This window comes from Schistocerca serialis, chromosome 2 (assembly GCF_023864345.2).
Source record: "Schistocerca serialis cubense isolate TAMUIC-IGC-003099 chromosome 2, iqSchSeri2.2, whole genome shotgun sequence".
Classification (NCBI taxonomy): Eukaryota; Metazoa; Arthropoda; class Insecta; order Orthoptera; family Acrididae; genus Schistocerca; species Schistocerca serialis.
In genome coordinates, this window is record NC_064639.1 from 405,057,461 (window position 1) to 405,079,363 (window position 21,903).

The 21,903-nt window shown below is 36.7% G+C and overlaps 1 protein-coding gene across 2 annotated transcripts in view; it reads left to right on the forward strand.

Annotated features, from left to right (window-relative positions):
* The first annotated feature begins 715 nt into the window (after positions 1 to 715).
* Positions 716 to 21,903, forward strand: part of LOC126457241 (serine/threonine-protein kinase mTOR) — a 263,986-nt gene continuing 242,798 nt past the window's right edge. For both annotated transcript variants that reach the window (XM_050093384.1, XM_050093385.1), the window contains exons 1-4: positions 716 to 952; positions 5,852 to 5,963; positions 18,364 to 18,493; positions 18,640 to 18,875. In XM_050093384.1, the coding sequence (XP_049949341.1) occupies positions 5,871 to 5,963; positions 18,364 to 18,493; positions 18,640 to 18,875 (459 nt within the window). In that variant the 5' untranslated portion in view covers positions 716 to 952; positions 5,852 to 5,870. The remainder of the gene's footprint in view (positions 953 to 5,851; positions 5,964 to 18,363; positions 18,494 to 18,639; positions 18,876 to 21,903) is intronic.

Genomic DNA, 21,903 nt, shown 5'->3' on the forward strand with positions numbered 1-21,903 from the left:
AAAGCCTAATGAATTGTCCTAACACCCTACAAGATTTTTTTTCCAGTAGAGGTATTGTGATATGCACACATATAACTGCTTACTATATTCCAGGACAAATGTGAACACACTTCAAGTATATAGGGCTACAAAAAACAAGTAATTGTTGGATTTACTTTTTACTTAGTCCATGATACTAAGCGGCAATAAACTTAATCACAAAATTGGTCATCACATAGCAACACCTAACGTGTCTAATACTACTAAATAAATATAATAGTGTTAAAAAGTTGCTAAAATACAACGAACGCTCTGTTGAAAATTTTTTTGTGTTTAATCCTTATAAATATGTTTTTCATACAAAAATGGAACATGTTATTCTTTAACGAGGCGTGTAAAAATATACTGAATAACTTACTTATTTTTATTCTGTCCCATTTCTATTTGTATATTTTTTGTTGAGATAAACAGACGTATGTAAAAGATTCATTTGTAGTTTATAAATATTTCCATGTACATTTAAAAACAGACACATTTCCTTTTTTGACAAGATTGAGAATTTACTTTCCAATTTCATCATAAATTACACGAAAAAAAATGTATAAACTCTACATTGATCAAAGATATTTCAAAGACTACATTATCTCTGATATTTCAATTTATGATTGGTTTCTGTCGAATGCATCGTATTTATTTTCGTTTATGGTCGAATATCTTTGAAATGTTTATTGACATTGGGTTTTGTTAGACGTTTTTGTTAGTGTGATTATCCGGAAGACAAAAAAATTAAAGATGTATCGCATACGACGTGCGATACATCATTCGGAAAATCGTATTTTAAAGAAAATACGTATTTTTTCTTAACTAGGATTACAGTATTTAATAGCCCCTACAAATTTTGCCAGGGAGACCAAATTTTCCTCCACGAATTTAATTCATTCAAAAACTAAGAGTTACACCACATTATCTACAGGTAAGGGGACGAAACACTATGCGTAGATTCTAGGCACCACGTAAATTTTGACTGCCAGCATTGACACCGGTCGGGGCATGATGTTTCTTTGATTTTAAGATATTTGTATAATTAGGTCTATTCTTAAATGTATTGCACATTATATCACTGCTCAACAGAAGTTTAACATAAGGCCAAAACCGAAGAAATTTCATAAACAAATGTTTTTAGCAGAGACCCGAAAACGAAAGTAATATATTTTAGGTACTCAAGAAGTACAATAGACATCAGCTACAGTAACAGATATTAGTAGTTGTTAATGCCTGGAGGCAAATTCCGTTTGTAATTTGCAGGTACGGGCATGGGTATTGAGCACAGAATAAATACAGCAGAAATATTTGTGATGAAAGGCGTTATAATGCTATACCTCTTACATGTTCAGTATAATCACGGCTGTTGGGAGTATTGTGGGTAAAATTAAAATATATTTTTTAGCTTTCAGCCAGTCTTACACCTTTTAAAAATGTAACAGAAGAGGCTATTAGGAAGATAATGTTTAAGCAGGTAGTTCACTAAGGATGGAACATTTGTAATTCTCACAAAATTAAGTGCATTGGAATTGTCTTACAAAAATTACAATGAACTTGAAACTCTTGCTCTAAATAGTGAGTTTGGTGTATAACACCATTTTGCATTACAAGCTCTGTACATGAGAAAATAACCTGTGTTCTGACAGCATACGACGCAGGACTGTCCAAAAGATTGGTTCCTCCAATGAATTGGCACCTCCCTCGCCACCCTAAAGAAATAATGTCTTATAAACAAAATGTACAATCAGTTTGTACAGCTATAACGTACACTTACATAAACATCCCAAGCACCATCAATGTGACAAGTTGTCATACTTCAAGGAATATACGGATGGCTAATGTTGTTCATGGGACCCACAGTAGTGTAGTAACTGAGTCACTCGAGGTCTTGTTATTAAAACAGCAAGTCTTAGTTTGGAGGCAAACATACAGTAGTTGCACACTGGGTGTTTCAGTGTTACTCATGAGTTGTTGGGCATCTCACACATCTTAAACAACCTTTCAGCAGTTGATTTTGATCCTGCAGGTAATCTAGATTTGCTGGTGACTTGCAGCCAATTGTAATGAGACACACTTTCGAAGTACTTTATGTTACAGATATATGTACAGTTTCTTTGGTGGGGGAGGGCTCAAGGAGTTACTTATCATCTGAAGCATACTCATGGAACGTATTAATATGTACAAGTAATACATCTTTCTTATTTTGTAGCAACATGCCAAACTTGTCCTGTCGCATGACTCTGAATTGTGGAACACTTTGTATCATTTTCCACATAGAAAATGCTTGTTTTAGATGATACTTAATTGGGGATCAAAGTATTATAAAACATGGCATCCATTGCACGAGGCAGCTGAAGTTTTTCTGGTCCATTCATTCAATCATTGTGTTCCATATATTCTGATGAAGGAGGGCGTTCAGAGATCTGGAATGAGTATAATTATACATTGACTTGCAGAAGCAGCTACTGCAGACACTAGCAACTAATTTTTACTGGTGATAATCTACTCAAACTGATAATTACAGGAGTTACTTCTAGTGTATTTTATAAATAGAAACCAGTTATTAAAAAAATTACTTGTACACGATTTGCCTGCTGTTTTTATAGGGCCTACTTCAAACTTAACAGTTCTTGTTTTCATTTCATGTATTTATTCATTGAGAGATCATTTAGAGTTGAATGTGTTTAATATGAAAATGAGTGTTTTTGGAGTTTCCATTTCCAAGTTTAAATATTCTTACAAATTTCAAATAAGGCACCCTTTTACTTTAGTTTTGAATATGTGGGATTTTCAACCCTCCTGCCTGATGCCTGCTGGCAATCACTTAATGAATTTTTCAGTAGAATATAGAACTTCTATGTGAACTATAGACATAGATCTATAGTCTGTATAGAAATCATTTTCACTTTTAGTATTATGACAGTATATTTTGTAGCCGAACCTAAATTCACTCTTATTACTGACCTCAAATATCATTGAGGCATGTATTAGTGCTCTACTTCATGTAGCCTTCTGTAAATTGAGTGTGGTATTTTTTCTTACCTTAGCCTCATTGCCTCAGAAGATGATGCAGTAGCAGAGTATTGAGTGAAAGCGTGCGCAGAATACACACACACACACACACACACACACACACACACACACACACACACACAGAGGGGAAGAGAGAGAGAGAGAAAGAAATTTCTAAGAGCAAATCTGGCAACACTGAGCTTTAGGTTAACTTATTAACCCGTTTGTGTCACTTCAGTTTGTTATCCATCTCTATGCCTGGAAATTTCACACAAGGTTTTATTTGCCCATTAATCTCCTTCTATTAACTGCAAGTATTTTTTATTTGTTTGAAATGTGTTAACATTGTTTTTTTGTAGGGTTAAAATTAGTTTAACTGAAGTGATATATATACCTTTGCTAACTCATAGACCAAACTTGTCACCTTCCAACATATAGACCTTGGGCTACGAAATAGATTAGTCTGTCACCACAACTTACAGTCCCAAAACTCATATAGATACCGAGAAATATTGTCAGGGTTCTGTTCTCTTTCTGTTGTGAGTGGATCAAGTACCTTGCAATTAAAGACTCCATATTTAATGTTTCTCAACTCTGAATTTTGTTTTCTTGGTCTGTTATCATTTGCTAATGTAATCCTCTGTTTTCTGTTGTTAACATATGACTCCATCAGTGTAAGCGGCTGCCTTTAACTGTCACGAAATTTTAATTTCCCTAGTAGACAATACATATGTTTTTGGATAGGGTCCACTTTTAGCAAAACACAATTTTGTTTTTTAACCCAAACATGTTTCACTGCAGTTGCAGCATCTTCAGTGGGCTTTTATTTCTCATCTGTTAAAGATAAAGAATGTTCTTTACTGTTTGTATACATGTAACTATTAGTTTTTAAATCGTAATTACAGTTATTTGAAAAAAATACATAAATTATGAATTCATACCTTTTTACCACATGGTTGTGGTTTTTCTGATGTGTTGTGTTTCTACAGTGCTCTACAGTGACTGTTTTTTCCCACAGTTTGTCATCTGCAACTACTTACACTTTAAAGTAGATAAATTGTTTAAGTCAAATTTAATGTGTCACGTTTTCTTTTTCCTCATCTTCTTCAGTTTCAAACACTATATGTTGAGTTGCCACTGTCGCTGTTTCACTGTTTACCAGCTGTAAACAGTGGCAACTCAATATATAGTGTTTGACAGTGATGAAGATGAGGAAAAAGAAAATGTAAGTGAAACATTATGTAAGTAGAAACAAACAAACAAAAACACACACACACACATTGAATTAATTAATTTCAGGCATAGAAATAACAATTTCAAATCATAATTTGGATGTGACATGGTGCAGATGACAAACTGTGGAACAAAACAGTCACTATAGAACACTGTAGAAACACAACACATCAGAAAAACCATACCATGTGGTAAAAAGGTATGAATTCATAATTTACGTGTTTTTTCAAATATCTGTGATTATTATTTAAAAACTAATAGGTACATGTATACATACAGTAAAGAGCATTCTTTATCTGTAACAGATGAGAAATGAAAGCCCACTGAAGGTGCTGCAACTGCAGTGAAACATGTTTGGATTAACAAACAAAATTGTGTTTTGCTAAAGGCAGACCCTATCCAAAAACATACGTATTGTTAAAGCAAACACAGAAAATGAGCTTCAAGCCCAAGATGATTATTCCCTAGTAGAATTTTGTGATCTACGTATTTGAACCTCTTCACAAATTCACAGAAAACACCAGCAGGCTAATTTTATTGTTCAGTTTGAGCAGGTCTGAGATTCTTGATATAATATATTGCTTTCCCTGTAGAGGATGCCTTTATGAAAGCTAAACTGAGCAATTTTTAAACTGTTAATGTCGGAGAAGTATTTCTTTTGAAGCTACTTTCTCAAAAAAAATTTGAGAACAGGGAGGAGGGAGGTGTACCTGTAGGTAGGGATCATTTTATGTACCCCCACTTGTGTAAATAAAAGTAACTATTGCTATTTCACTCTTTCACACAACACACACTGTCACATTGACTGATTACAGTGTTAACTCACAGAGAGCCACTACCAAGCCAGCAAGATTTAAGTACTGTGGTTGATATACCAAGGTAGTGAGAAGAGTCACTTGTTTTCAGTGACCAAATCTCTAAGAGTTTGCAAGCACTGTCTCTTGGTGAAGTATGCAAATCCAATGCATCGATAGCCATGTTTTTCTCCCTGTGTTACGAAGATTTCATTTTTCTGTGTGGTCAGTGATATGAATCTGCCATCATCTTGCAGCTATTTGCCATAAAGAATTAAACATCATTTAAGTTGCTGTGTTTATTAATTTCACAGAATTTTGAATTTTTTGCATATTGTGCTGTTTTTGCAGATATTGAAACATCTTCCCCTCCCTTTCTCTCTCCGCTTCCTCTTTCACCAGAGACTGCAATAACAATTAGAAGAGAAGTTGAAAAATTAACATGACTTTTATCCCATTGTTGTGCACAATCGGGAATGTGAGTGATGATTCTTTTAGCTTCTCTTGTAGACTCAAAAGTTAGACAACATTTTTGAAACAGGTAACAAAGCTGTGCCATTGTGAAATTGAGTTACCTGTCCCTTAAATTATACAGTTCCTGAAGTCACATGAAATAATTGTAAGAATTTTTTAGAGTGTACCATAGACATTAGAAACCATAAGCTACAAATATGTGCTTGACTGTGTGTGTGTGTGTGTGTGTGTGTGTGTGTGTGTGTGTGTGTGTGTGTGTTCATTATTGCTCAGAATACTTCTTAATTTTGTGTAATTATCTGGGTGCATTTTTATAGGCAACACTGAGTGGTCAAGATGTCAAATACATTAATGCAACAGTTTGTGACGGGACTGAAGTCCCGACACCATGAAGTCAGGTTTAAGGCAGCAAGAGATCTATACCATTATGTAAGTATCTGTTTATTTTTACTGAGTAAGCAGTGTTAAAGATATTTTAAGTATTTGTGTTTTTATTTTTCATTTCTTGCTAAGTCAGTGGCATTTGGTCCTCATTCACAACCACCTTGTAGACACATTTTTAAGGAGTAAGTCCTTTTGACTACTGCCTCATAGTATATTTATTCCCTCATGAAGTTTGTTGTAAATGATCTGCTGCAGTTCAAAAGAAGTGATGATGTACATAATTACAATACCAGAAGAAAAATGACATTCATTACTCCTCTTTAAGGTTTTGCTTAGCACAAAAGGGACATAATGTTGCCACCAAAGTTTTTATCACTTACTAAATGATATAAAATAGCTGACAACAAAATTAAATTTGAAAATATACTGGAAAAGTTTCTCCTTGACAACATGCTCTGTTCTGTGTGAGAATATCTACTTTTGTACCGTGCAGAAGGTGGTGGGTAGTAATTACTAACTTACAACTGTACACCCAAAAAAATATTGGAAATAGTAGTCATATTTACATATGAATGTGTAATGTGCATGTAGTGTGACTCATTCCACATAATTATGACTTATACAAATTATTCATAAAAAATGAAAGTAATTAACTAGCTGAAATTCTTTCATTATACAAGGGTGATTTGATAAATCTGGTAAATTTCCATAAAACAATGGAACATTTTTGCTGCATACATTTAATTGTTGATAGCTGGCTGCATTGGTCGTTTGTTGACTGTGATAGAAAATGGAGAGAACTGAGTTTCATACTGTTATCAAACACTTTCATTTAAAAGGTTGGTCTGCTGCACAGATCAAAACAGAACTGGATGAATTTTGCATGGACTCTGCATCATCACTGAAGACCATTTACTTTTGGGTTAATGAATTTAAATGTAGTTTGACAAGCACTGAAGACGAAGCGTGCTCTGGGCGACCAGTTGAGGTCACCACAAAGGAAACCATTGACAGAATCCTTAATATGGTACCGCAAGATCACTGAATAAAAATTTGAGAGATTGCTGTGATCATAGTCATCTCATCTGAGTGAGAGCATAATATCCTGCATGGAGAATTTGCTATGAAGAAGATGTGTGCTGTGATTGCTCACAGTTGACCATAAGCACACCTGGCAAATTTCAACACAATACCTTGGGCTGTCTAATCCCAATCTGCAACACTTTTTGCTCCGATTTGTGACTGTTGATGAAATGTGGATCCATCATTATGCACCAGAGTCAAAATAAGGGACAAAGGCTGGTGAAAATGCACCAAAGAAGACAAAGACTGTTGTGTCAGCTGGTAAGTTTGATGGCCACTATTTTTTCGGATTCTAAAGGAATAATCCTAATAGATTATGTGGAACAATGTAGAACATAACTGGACCCAATTATGCCTCATTGTTGGATCATTTGAAACTTGCCTTGGCTAAGATACCAAGGTTGATATGCAAAAAATTGCCGTTCAGTATAGTGCACCATCCCATACATCAGTGATAACAATGGTAAAAGAGTGCAAATTGGGCTCTGAATTGGTTCCCCATCCACCCCTGTCACCAGACTTAGCCCCAATGACTACTTCCTGTTCTCAAACTTGAAGCTTTCTGTTGCTGAAAAAAAATTTATATCAAATGAGGAAATCATAGTTGCAGTCAACGAGTATTTTATGGAGTTTGATTGAGGTTATTTTTCTGATGGGATGAAAAAAACTTGAAGGATCTCTGGAGCAAGTGTATTCTCAAAGGAGACTATGTCAAGAAGTGAAGTGAGTTGTTTATGAAACAAACATTTTACTTGCTATTTTACCAGTCTTATCAAACCACCTTCTTATATCTTGTAACTGTTTTCATCAACTTTTTTTTAAGTACATGTAGCATCACAATGTATTCAGTAAACAATACGCTCATAAAGATTGTAGAACTGAGAGTTTTTACTTTGGTTGGATGCAGTGTTAGTGAGTGCTCAGTACCTCATGTCTGATTCATTCTGCAAAAGACTTACCGGTATGTTTAAAAGAAGAAAGTGTTATAGTGGCACATAAAAACTGTCAATCAGATTATTCAGCATGCTTTTCAATGTCATTAATAGAGCATTGGCTGCAGTGTCTGGACATCACAGATGAGGTCTTACTACTTTACAGAAAACTGGTGTAGTTGTTAACACAGTGACTCTCATTCAGGATTAATATTCTAAAACTGTAATCTTATGTTCCTGAATGTCATGATCTACACCTACAATTATAATCTGCAAACCACTGTGAAGTGCACGACAAAGTGTAATACCAATGGTGCTTCCAGTAATGGGCAACAACTGAGTTCTTGGAGTTTTTTAGTCTGGCTGAGCTGGTTTCAGCCAAGTGTTTCCTTCAGACGTATTATCCATGGGTGGTCTCTAACATACTGTAAGCCAGGTACTCAGTGGGATTATCATGACTGTATTTTAATGTCTGTGATATTTTTGTTAGTGAAAATAAGGGCTTGTATGGAAAGATTATATATGAATTAATACAGAACACTGTCTGAAATGCAGAGGAAATAATGGAAAAACAGTAGGTGGTTGAAGTTATCATGGATTTGGGGGTACATTGACCGACCTGTACTTCCACCACAACAGTTAGCTGCCATTCCATTGTGGTCAGTATTTCAAAAACACAATGAAACTTTGACCACTGAGAAAAAAATAAACTGATCTAAAGTTTTCTTTAGTGCTTTATGAAGCCTCATAAAAGGAAAAAACCTAGTGCAGTACATAAAAGTGAGATACATCACCATCGGAATTATAAACATAATGACAGGTACTAAGTTGGAGTACCACACACATAGCTCCAAATTTAGCTGAGCATAATGCCTTCAGTTTCATCTCTTTTAGACCTAAAGCCTCATCTCAAAATGTCTGTTACAGTTAGAATTAAGGTTATCGGTTCTCCATTAATCGAGACAATGTCTGGCACTTTGTGGCCAAACAAACTTCACTCTTTGTTTCAAGAGATATTTGACGTTATGTGTAGTAGCTGAATCTCTGCCTGAACCACAACACCTTGCAATTTGAGCAATATATGACTGACATCTGTTTTTCTTAGTTGTAGGCACCTTAACAATCACAAATTATCATTTATCTTCATACCAGTGGTTAATGTTTGTATTCCTTGGTTTCAGCTTTCATTGGCATCAGCAGTCTTTAATAAATTCTGTATTTGTAATCCTGGGCTAAAAATGACCAGTGGTCAAACTAACCCCGAAATGGAGAAGTCATCCACATGACCTCAGAAATCATGATATAGTGGCAGATACATACATGTGAACAAAAATCTAATCATGGGTCCATTTTGAGAATTAATTGCGTAGCTTACATGATGTAGTAGAAAACGCCATATATTAAATGATATTGTTGGATTTTCGACAACATGATTTTAACACACTTTTCTGTGTACAATTATGTCACAACACACTCCATTATTTTTAACTGTTACACAAGAAAGCTGGCACAACATGGTGCCATTTAGCTTATATTGATGGAACTTTACCACCAAGTATATACTAAACACCTAACTGAGAACCAGCAGAGAGCTGTAAAACCTTTGGTGTATGAGTGGTCAGAGTAACCACAGTGGTCAAAATATATCCACTTTACGACACTTGAATATTGAGTTGTGTGTTGTCTCACTTCCTCATAAGTTGCCTCGTAAGTTGTACTTGGTTAATGCTGCCCTTCTTCCCAATATAATGATATTACTCAGCCCACATACATGCAATCTTATGTACATTGCCACTTGACTCATTAATCCGAATATACTCAAGGTTACTTAAAAGATTGCACGTATGTTGTTCCCAATGAAAAGTTTCTACGGTAACCATAATAGTAATAGATGTATAGCCTGACAACCTATGTCCTGTCTAAATATGGCATAACTGTTTTGTATATATAACACTACTACTGCACAATTGCAACTCATGTCCAGCAGTTGATTACCTCTTCAGTTGAGTGCAGCAGCTAATGTGTTCAAAAAAATATAAGATTAACTGTCCCATTAAGAGGAAATTATTTAATCATTTTCATCAAATAATTATATACTGTAAAGCCAAGTAAGCGTGCTGCTTTCTAAAACAATAAAACATATACTATTATCTCTGATTCTACAAACCAAAATTACTCATATACTCCTCTGCAGTAGAAGATTCTGAATTTTCATAGTTTCGGTTATAGATATATCAAATGTAAATCAAATATAGCAATTCACTCACTAACTGTTCAACTTTTTATGTATTTTACACCCATCACCTTCCATCTTTTGTTATGCTTCTTTTCTGGAGTAATCCGAACATTCCACTAAATAAAATGCTGATTGCATGCTTGTATTTGGCCCCTGAGCATAGGATGCTGGGAGCTGAAGCTTGCAGTTGGCTCATAGCACAGTGGCTGCTGAGACTAGTGATGAGCAGCCAGCTAATGACTCTTGTACAAAATGAAAATGTTATGGTTTAACGCATCTCTGAAGTCATACAAAAGTTGTTAGTGAATCGTTAGAAGGACCGGGCACAGCTTCTTCAGTCATTTTTGTAAATAAATTAACATCGACAACACTGCATGTAGATTAGCACTGTATTCACAATGGCTACTTATTGCTATGGCACACAGTACTGTTATGTAACTGAGGCTGGTAACAACCGTAAACATTCCGGAGCAGCATGAACTCAACTGACAACCACCGATCACAAAGGAGCCAAGATCAAATGTGTGATCACAATAAATTATTTTTTTATAACCTCAGATTTTTATCTTTGAACCTACTCTTTATGGGAGCTATTTAGTTCATTTCCTTGCCTTTAAAATATTTTTGGTAACAAAAATTTTTTTAGATAAAACTAACCTCAGCCGAAACCTTCTTTTCAACTCTGATCTAGACTTTTATTTTCCTTAGAGATTATAATGTCTTGAATATACTTCAACAGCTATGACATGACAAGCTGGGATTTAATTTTATTTTTTAACTCATCTGCAAGTCAGATTCTTTTATTCATCAGTGATGATAGTTACACTTCTGCTTGCTGTAATGGTATCCTGTGTAAATAGTACTGCTATTATGGCCTTGCCCCCCCAAAAAAAGAGGCACACCAACATCATCACCATTTTTTCACTGATATTTAATCAGACAAGGAAATGTTTTCCACTCCATATCCCCATTATGTGTTAAAGCATTTATTGGGTACTTGATACAACTTCTGCAGAAGTGAATAGCAGCACTAAAATCTGACCAAATGGTTCCTTATACAAATATTGAAATCTAGACTTCAAGTTAGTTAATTCTGTCACATTCAGAGCAAGCAGGACCCCAGTGTGAACACAGTGTCAGGGAGAAAACTGGCGATATGTGCAAGTGCCTGATAGCTAAAATCTTGTAGTCTAAAAATGTGTCTCTATGGTTCAACATCTCCTCTAAATGGGTTTCTTAGTTAAATATGATTTACAGATGTTGTGTTGTCTAAACAGTTAGTCAGTGAATTGCTGTATTTGATTTGCATTTGATATCTGCAGTTCTGGTGAAATTAATGTAGTGCCTACTAACACAGTATTAAGCATGTAAGTCATACTTATGAGCTCAGAGAAATTCGCTCTTCAGTACTAAAGACTCAGCAAGTAACCACTCTTCCACAAGAGTGTTAGGACCACTACCGCTGACTGAACAAGGTCGGAAATTATATCAGTTCCAAATAATCTTCAAACACAAACTACAAAGTTGAAAGTGATCTGTTGGCATCCAATAATCTCGTTAATACCATTACAAATACATCTACCGATTTTGGACTGTGTTGGATTGACCAAGAATGCGAATCCAGTTCAACATTGAATATCAGCTGAACGGTATCTTGAAACCTCTATAGGAACCCGTGCTAACTTTTCTTTAGAAATTAGCTAAAGCAACCCATTAAACTATTGTATTCATAGGTAGTCAAGCTCCCATTCTGATTTATCCAACCTCGTAACATTAACCCATCTGTAACCAGATCAAACTCATGGTCAGACAACTCTCTGATGCCCTGACCAAAATCAAACCGCCATTAAGATCATATTAAATTTTTAGGAACCATTAAATTTGTACAACTGAGTAATGCTACCACCACTTTTAACAGTTGAGTTTTGTGCGTGATGGCTGTGAGCAAATTTCTCAGCAGCTGGTAGCCTCTCAGTGTACACTTACTTCTTGTCGCTCATGTTGTTGCATGGCTGGAAACATCCAACACCCACAGCTCACAGTATCTTTCCAACACCCCCCCCCCCCCCCCCCCAACTATAACAATTTTTCACAACTATTTACATAAATGCATCACAGATATACGTAACCACAATAGTATTTTAATGTAAGCTGTTCTGTAAATAAGTTAGGGCGACTCATTACCACCACCACCACTAGTACTGAAAAAATTCTGTTGAGGTTGTCGAGCTGAACTAAGGTATCCAGTGGTTAGCTCACCATAAATGTAACATGCCCACCATTAGAGGTAATGGACGAAGAGGTGTTAGTTTGCAGAACAGTCAGACAGTAAAAAAAGTGTTGTTGCTTAGTAGGTAGCAGTCATGGGAGGGGTGTAAACGACGACTGTAGGGACAGTTGGGATCAGGGTTTCAGTTCACAGGCATTGTGAAACCAGGCGCAAGCATTGGCCGTGAAATAGAGGATATTAAGTCATTAACTAAGGATATGAATTTGGAGGATCAGGCACTGATAATTGGGAGAGCTTGTATTTGCCTGGCTATGAACTTGAGATATACTACCAGTAGTGATCTGGACACACTGGGGGCAGCAACTATGCACATAAATGAGAGTCTTGTTGAGGTTATTTGGCAGTGTGCTCAATCTTGGCACAACAAAGCTGTACAGCAAGTTAACTGGATGATGAAAGATTTGTTGCGGGTTTCGGGGAGAACTCACATTGGAACTTTCCCATTTGATGTGTTTGTGAGACTGGAATACACATTGTGTAGACAGCCTACTGTAGAATAGGAAGTGGAAAGGGGAGTTAGGATATTTGTTAGCTGAGAGAATAAGAAAAATCAGACTTGAGAAAACTCCTGTAATTACTGATCTAACAGTAATCTCTCCTCATAAGGAAGTAAAATAATTTAAGTTGAATATATAGGAAGAATAGAAAAATTAGAGACTACATGCAGTATCATGCTCCAAAAAATTAAACACTTGAAAAACAAAGTTAATAATCATGTTGTTTATATTAATGACCTAGGAAGCAGGAATTAGTTGATGTCCTGTACTAGACTGAGCACCAATAGACACAAGTAGCTCTTTTGCAGAACAACAAATGGAAGCAAATTTTGTAATGGCACAGTTTTAATTATTAAACTTTACAGAGCTCTGTAGGAAAACCTTCAAAAGTTCTTTAAAAAATTGAAACCATATGCCTATTATGCCCCATGCGTGACAGTAAGTAACTGTTGGGATTTTGAAATTAATTTTTTGAAAGGGTCCACATGATATAGTAATTTACTATTGTATATCACAGTACCACCTTAACAGACAACATTTTTGTATGTGAGGGTATAACAACAGAGTAGTTAGTGTTAATCCAGTTTTAAATGGGTTATCTGACCTTGATGATTAATTAGCCATAATAGACAACACAACATCTGTAAATCATAGCCGGCCGGAGTGGCCGAGCGGTTCTAGGCGCTACAGTCTGGAACTGCGCGACCGCTACGGTCGCAGGTTCGAATCCTGTCTCGGGCATGGGTGTGTGTGATGTCCTTAGGTTAGTTAGGTTTAAGTAGTTCTAAGTTCTAGGGGACTGATGACTTCAGAAGTTAAGTCCCATAGTGCTCAGAGCCATATGAACCATTTTTTGTAAATCATATTTAACTAAGAAACCCATTTAGAGGAGATGTAGAACCATACACAGACACATTTTTAGACTACAAGATTTTAGCTATCAGACACATGGCACGTATCACCACTTTTCTCCCTGGACACTGTGTTCACACTGGGGTGAGTAGCGATCTTGGTTGATCTTCATTAGTGAAGGTACGGAAGAAGTACGGGTTGGAGAAGGGGAGCATTAGCGCAATAGGGGTTGGGGAAAGTGCTGTCTCTGGAAGCATTGATATGAAGGGAACAGGATGGTGGTGCAACTTTGGAGAGATCTGCTGGGTGAGAGAGAGAGGGAGGGGGGGGGGGGCGAGAGGGGATAGAAGCAAAAAAGGGGAAGGACTAAGATGTCTGTTGTGCCGGGTGGGTAGAAGGTGTGTGTGAGGCTGGAGGATGGAGAACAGGGCTAGCAAAGGTTGAGGCCAGGAGGGTTGCAGGAATGAATGACATATTGCAGGGATAGTTTCCATGTGAGCAGTTCAAAAAAGCTGGTGTTTCTGGTAAGGTCAGAATGGCATGGGCTGTAAGCAGCCATTAATGTCATGCTCATCATATTGCATGGCATGAGTGGCAACTGGGTGCTCTAGCTGTCTCTTGGCCACAGTTTGATGGGGGCCATTCATGCAGACAGATTGCATGTGAGTGGCTGTGCCTGCTTAGAATGCTGCACAGTGGCTGCAGCTGAATTGGTGGTCTACATAGCTTCTTTCACAGGTGGGGAGCAGAGGTTGGGTTCAGAGATGCGAAAGGAACAGAGAAGGAAACAGCCTTAGTTGGGTGAATGGTGGAATTCCACTGTGGGATGGGTGGGGAGGATAGTGAGGACAATATTTGTCATTTCAGGGCATGATGAGAGGTAGTTGAAACTCAGGCAGAGAACATAATTCATTCGCTCCAGTTCTGCGTAGTACTAGGTCACGAGCTCCTTTGTGGCCAGTCAGCAGGTACATGGGAAATGGTAGCTCACTAGATCACTGGGTGGAGAGGATCATTTCTGTCTGTGAAGGACTGGGCAGGACTCTGGATGTATTTCATGGACTGCTCATCCCTGCAAATCTGACTATATGGAGAGGGCTTTTTGGTGTGAAATGGTTGACAGTTGTCAAAATGAAGTTGATGGGTTTGGTTGGTGGGTTTGATATGGATGGAGATGCTGATTGAGCCCTCCTTCAGGCAGCTTGATGGACTGATGAGGACAAGGTGAAGCGAATGAGGGAAAAGTTGTTGAGGTTCTGGAGGAATGTGTATTGTGTCTTCGCCCTTGGTCAGAATTATGAATATTTTATCACTGAATCTGAATCACATAAGGGATTCGGGATTTTGGGTGGTTGGGAAGGATTCCTCTAGATGACCCTTGAGTAAGTTGGCATAGGATAGTGCCATGCAAGTGTCCATAGCCATTCAACAGATTTGTTTGTAGGTAGTGCATTCAAAGGTGAAGGTGAAGATATAGTTGGTCACAGCGACCAGGGGGAAAGTTGTGGGTTTGGAGTCATTCGGGCATTGGGAAAGATAGTGTTCAGTGGCGGCAAGGCCGTGGGCATTGGGGATGTTTGTGTAGAGTGAGGTGGCATTGGCAGCAATGAGCTTGGTGCTTAGTGATAAAGGGACAGGAACTGTGGGTACTCTACATCTTAAACTATTGTTGCCCATGGAAACTGTCAAATACAGCACCAGTAGAATATCAGAGAAAATGTGTACAACAACAGGCATCAAAATATCATGTAAAAGAAAGAAAGAACTATACGGGATCACCAGAATAAATACCAATGTATGACTGCTTTCCTATTATAGGAGGCATTGTTCTTTATTGAGAAGAATTATTGGAAAATCAAAAAGGTTACATGTTATGTCAGAGATCTATAGCTAAGAAAATAAAAGCAAAAAACGTATATTGCATAGTGAGAAGGAAAATGGAGGCTTCTATCTGTCTAAATGTTCCTGAGAACCTCGGTACAGTGGGCTCAAAGCAAAAAGTATTACAGTTTATGCAAAAATGAATACCACAAGCTTCCAATCATTTCGAGAGCATCCCAACTCGTTCCAAGTAAATCAGGAAAACAGTTAATTATTTCAAAAGCAAAATTCTTGTAAGGTTGATAACATTCCATGTAACACATTAGAAGTGTGTTCTTTCTGGGAAAGCTACTGTATTCAGCCATACATTTAATGTATCCCTTTCATAAGGTATATTCCCAGACAGACTAAAGTGTATCAGTATTAAATCCCTCTTGAAGAAAAGTAGTGGGATGGTTATTACTAATTATCAGTCTGTTTCATTATTAATTTCCCTTTCAAAAGTTTGCAAAAAGGTAGTGTACGATATTTAAAAACGGTTGAGCGTATATGCAAATAACTTTTTTTAATCTGCCTAATCATTTAACTGTGTAAATCACAGCATTCATGTGGAAAAACTTGAAGTTTATGCTTGCTGAGATGCATTCAATAAGTGGTTTACATCATAATTAACTGATATGAAGCTAAGGCCCACTCCTATCAGGTGGGTTATGCATCTTCATGATGAATCTTCCAAACAGTGAAACAAAATGTTACTGGAACTCCACAGGATTCAATTGTGGGACCACTCCTATTCTTGAGATATTTTTGCCAGCCAGTGTAAGATGAATGGATATCTCTCTCTCTCTCTCTCTCTCTCTCTCTCTCTCTCTCTCTCCCTCCCTCTCTCACTCTCTCTCCAGGTGCGTGTGTGCGCGCACGCATGTGTGCACATGCATTCGCTCCTATCAAGCCCAAAAGTGCTGCAACTACAAAACGAGCATTACATCAAATATTTAACATTATTATTGATTGGTTCTTCGTAAATGATCGGTCACTTAAGTTAGAAAAAGCATTTCTTTTTGTTATGTACAAGGCAAGGTATATGATTACCACTAACAATACAGTTTGAGGAAAGGAAGTATGCAAAACTGATCATTCAAAATTCTGGGGTGTGAGATTGATCAGAACTACAGTTGGATATCATATATTATAGAGCTTCTCAAATGCTTCAGCTCATCAGTAGGTGTTCTACATATAATTGTTGGTTTTGGTGATAAAAAGATGTGCAACTAAGCTTATTTTGAATACTTTGATTCAGTGATGCCATACAGACTAATTTTATGGGGCAATTTCATACATAGACACAAAGTATTCAATGCACAGAAACATGCTGTATGGATGACATCCTTGAATTTCATTTAGGTAATTGTGTAAAAACTTACACATTCTAACAACAGTCTCACTATGCATTTACTCTCTTACAAAGTTTGTTGTGGTGAATCAAACAGAATTTGAAAATAATAATAGGATTCACAAGTATAACAATAGGAACAGGAACAGACTCCACTTCCCACAATTTGACCGTACTCCTGCATAGAAAGAGTAAAGTGTGCAGTCATAAAAATAAATTGCCAACTTCCTTACCAATGAAAGATGTTAGCAGTAATATAAAAAATTAAATATTTTCTACTTGACAACCACCCCTACTGTATAGATGAATTTTTGAGTAGATAGTACGTATGCAGTTGGGTTGCATTCATCAAATTCTGTTTTAATTTAAAATTAAAATGACCAGCATGTATGTTTTTACAGAAAAAAATATCTTTTATGTAAACTTGACATGTTCCACATGATGACAAAGAGAAAATGCAAAGAAACTAAGCACTATGAAAATTTGTAGGACACTGAGTCGCAGACTAGTGATCAGGAATTGTGAACCACCTCTCCTCCCATTACCTTCCAAATACTGTATGATGATACAAACTGCCTGCCTCTAGGTTATAAACTTCACAGCCATAGTATTAATGATATCAGCTACAGAGGCAGGTAACTGAGCTATTGCGCTGTTTCTAAGAACATTGATGAACTGTGAAATGTGTAACTTTCTTTCTTTTGGGCCTTATCTTAGTACACAGATATAATCTGTAATTAATGAATAAAAAGCAAAATTAATAAAAATAATCATAATGTGACCAGTGTACTTCATATATCAAAACTTTTATATATAAAAACAAAATGAAAAAAAAAACCTGAATAAAGTCAATAATGTGCTTCCGTGTGTGCTGCCGAGTTGTTATTTCTATTTTATGCACAGTATTTTGACGGCTGACCCTGATGTCTTCTTCAGCTGCTGTGAGTTTTGCTGTTGTGTGTACTTGCTCACTGGACTGCAGCCAGACTGTGATTATTTAAATTAGCTTGTGTAGTTAAATTGAGAAGTGATTTCTACTCATATGTGCCTGTATATTGCAAATATAGTTAGTTGCTCAGAAGAGGATCCTTTTATTGTATCGTATGCATTCACATATATAACACAGAAGAAGGGACTTAATACATGTGCATGCTGTTATTAGTCTGATTTTTTTGTTCATGGTTTGTATTCTTAAATATGTGTGTGTCATTTGCTAATATATTAGAAGCAGGATGAATGGTGGGATTAATTTTTGCTGTACTAAGGTAATTGATTTATATTCCATTGACCTGTCAGTGAATATTGTCCACATACACATGCTTTTTTTAAAAAAAATTCCAGGTGAAGACAGAGTTACGTGAAGTGTCTGTGGAGGAACAGACTTCATTCATGGATGAATTCAATCATCATATTTTTGAAATGGTCTCTGGCTCAGATGTTAATGAAAAGAAAGGTGGAATATTGGCAATAGGTAAGTTAATCTAAGGATATGCATTCAATTAATTCATTTCATGTCATTTGCTTTACACTTTTGTTCCTGAACTACTTTAAAATGTGTGTTGTAAGGATTCTATATTGTTTACTATGCGTATAATAAAATACCATTATTGTCAACAGTGTGTTTGATCAATGCTGATGTTGGAAACATGAATACAAGAGTGAGCAGATTTGCAAATTACCTTCGAAATTTGCTTCCATCAAATGACACAACTGTTATGGAATTAGCAGCAAAAACAGTAGGAAAATTAGCACTAGTTTCTGGAACGTATGCTGCTGAATATGTTGAATTTGAAGTAAAGCGTGCATTTGAGTGGCTCAGTGGAGATCGACAAGAGGGAAAACGACTTGCAGCGGTAATTTCCAACATTTAATGTTTTATTCTTCTGCAGCTGTTATCTATTAAAGTGTTCTCATATTGAACAACAACATCTGTTATCATACAGAAAGTGATAAATGACATTTATTCCCTAGATAAGACCCTACATTAAGGCAAATGTTGGGACACAGCACATTTCCATATCTTCACTTATTCATTTGGAGCATGTGCTGTTTCCTAGGACCTGGCTGTCAATAAGACATTTAAGCTTCCTCTGTCTTTAATGCACACATCTGCAATTTTTTTTAAAATTATAACTAATAAAGTTTTAAATTCCATCAGGCAAAATGAATACACTAATGAGAACAACAACAATTATTTATTTATTTACACATTTTACGACCACATTGGAGCACTTTATTCAATCCATATACATTTCAATTTTAATGCTAGTTGTAGATTTGGCTTTCCTCTTCTGCTCCCAAAACTTTCCCATCCTTTCCGACCTGGCTGCTCTTTCTTCATCAGTTATGGTGTATTTTTTGCCTGTAAATGTCTTTAGTTTAAATCTCATGTCATTGTGTTTTAGGATCTTCTTCTCTTCTCCGCCTTCAATTTGTTGCATTGTCAAGCCTAACTCATCTGAATCATCTGGAACTTCTTTGAACCAGTTGTTCTTGGTCTTACTTTTCCAAAAGTAGGTGAACAGTCGTTTCAGTAGCCTGGTTTCTGGTAGTCTGGAAATGTGGCAGAAAAAAGCAACCCTCCTTTTTCACATTGTGTCAATTACTGACTCAGTTTCTTGGTTTACAACTTCGTTAGGTAACAGTCATCACTGCCTCTCTACTTGGTATTTTTTGTTTATAATTGTTCTAAGGATTCTTCTATCTGCCTTCTGTAGTTTGTCTGTGGTTGATTTGGTATTCACCTTGAACAGTGTTTCAGTAGCATAGGTTGCTTCAGGTTTAATAGCAGAGTGGTAGTATCTGAGTTTTGCATTTATCGAGAGACATTTCTTCTTGTATGTTGGCCAGGTGATGCGTTGCACTTGTTTCAGTTTAGTTGTTCTGCTTTCTACTGACATTTTCTCGTTTGCATTCCAATTTATAACCTCCCCAAAATATTTGAATTTATTTACAATTTTAATTTGTTTGTTATCATTCATTGTAATGGCTGATGTTTCAATCTTGAAGTATGGCATCATTTCTGTCTTTTCAAACAAGATCCATAGTCCGACTTTTGCTGCTGTTTTTTCGAGTTCTTCAATTTGGTGTTCAGCCTCTTCCGTGCTATTTGCGAGCAGCGCTAGATCATCAGCAAAGGCCAGTCAATTGAATTTGGTATTTCTGCCAATCTTGATGTTTGGTTGGCATTTCTTATTCCACTCTCGCATGACTTTCTCCAGTGTGCAGTTAAATTGTTGTCGGGAGAGACCATCCCTCTGTCGAAGTCCAGTCCAGGTTTCAGATGATTCATATAGTTCCTCTCTGAATTTAACTTTTGATTTAGTATTCTTAAGGGTGAGTCCAATAAGATTAATGAGTTTCAAATGGCAATCCAATTTCCGAGGATTTTAAGTAATGACTCACAATAGATACTGTCATATGCTTTCTTGAAGTCAACAAAAGTGGTGACGAACTTCTTGTTTCTCACTCTTTGATGTTTCATGATCCACTTAAGGTTGATAATTTGATCTGGACAGTTTCTTCCAGGACAAAATCCTCCTTGATATTCTCCAAGTTCTTGGTGGAGTTGTTCCTGAATTCTTGTAAAGATAATTCTAGACAAGATCTTATATGTGACATCAAACAGCAAAATCCCCCATTAGTTGTTTGGATCCAATCTATCACAATTTTTGTGTATTGGGTGGATTATAGCTGTATTCCACTCTTCTGGTATTTTTTCAGAATTCCTTATGTCTACTATGTGGTTATGGAGGTTCTGAAGTGTTTTTTTATTTGCGTTCTTCCACAGCTCTGCGATCAGTTGATTCTCCCCTGCTGCTTTGTAGTTCTTAAGCCAACTAGTTGCTTCTATCACTTCACTGAGATCTGGTGATTTGATCTTTTCTGGAAGTGCTTTGTTTTTTTGGATGTGGTTCAAAATCTAGGTATTCTTTCGGTTCCTTGGCATTTAGTAATTCTTTGAAGTGATCAGCTAGAGTGTTGGCATTGTCTTGATTATTGTGCACTGGTTTCCCATTTTTATTTTTCATCATGAATGTGGGTGGTGTAATACTTTGATTGATATTTTCTGAATGTCCTAAAATAGTCCCTTGTTTTATGTTGTTTGAATGATTCCTCTATGAAATTGAGGGTTTCTTTTTGATGGTCTCCATTGATTTCCTTGGCTGTTTGTCTTCTGGCAATGGTTAGCTCTTCTCGAGATCTTTCAGTTTTCTTTCGCTGGCCATTCAGACATGCTTTGTGCTTTTTCTGCATTGCTTTATCACATTCTTCATTCCACCACACATGTTTCTTTCTTCTTCTTCTTCTTCTTCTTCTTCTAACAGGAACAATCTCTTCGACAATGTTTTTCAGTTTGTCAATAATTATTCCCAGTTCATCGCTTGGAATTGTTTTGGATCTCTCTGAATATAACACATTATTTATTAAATAGCTGAGGTCATATTTTCTCCTCCTGATGGGTTTTGATGATTTGGTTTTCTTTCTTGAGGTTAACTTCATTTTTATCTTTGAAATGTAATGATCTGAATCGATGTCCACTCCACAAAGGACTTTTCTTGGACCCATGATGCTCTGTATCCAAGAAGGTGGATTCTCTCGTTAGAAGACTCTCCATGTTGGGCTGATTGTTTGATCAGTGATCTGACCGTGGTCAGGATTTACGATTCCAGATGTGATCTGTAAAAGTGATAAATGAAATATGGTGGGATGATGAATGATACTGTGGAGTGTGTTTGGTCCGCGAGAGCTATTTTATTTTGATCATGTCTGCCAGCAAGGCTGGTTAGGACCTCCTCCCCCACCATCTGCCACCTGGGCCGTGCCACAGTATGAGAATTGACTGTGTTTTACAAAGCTTAAATTAGATAGGTGGTGTGG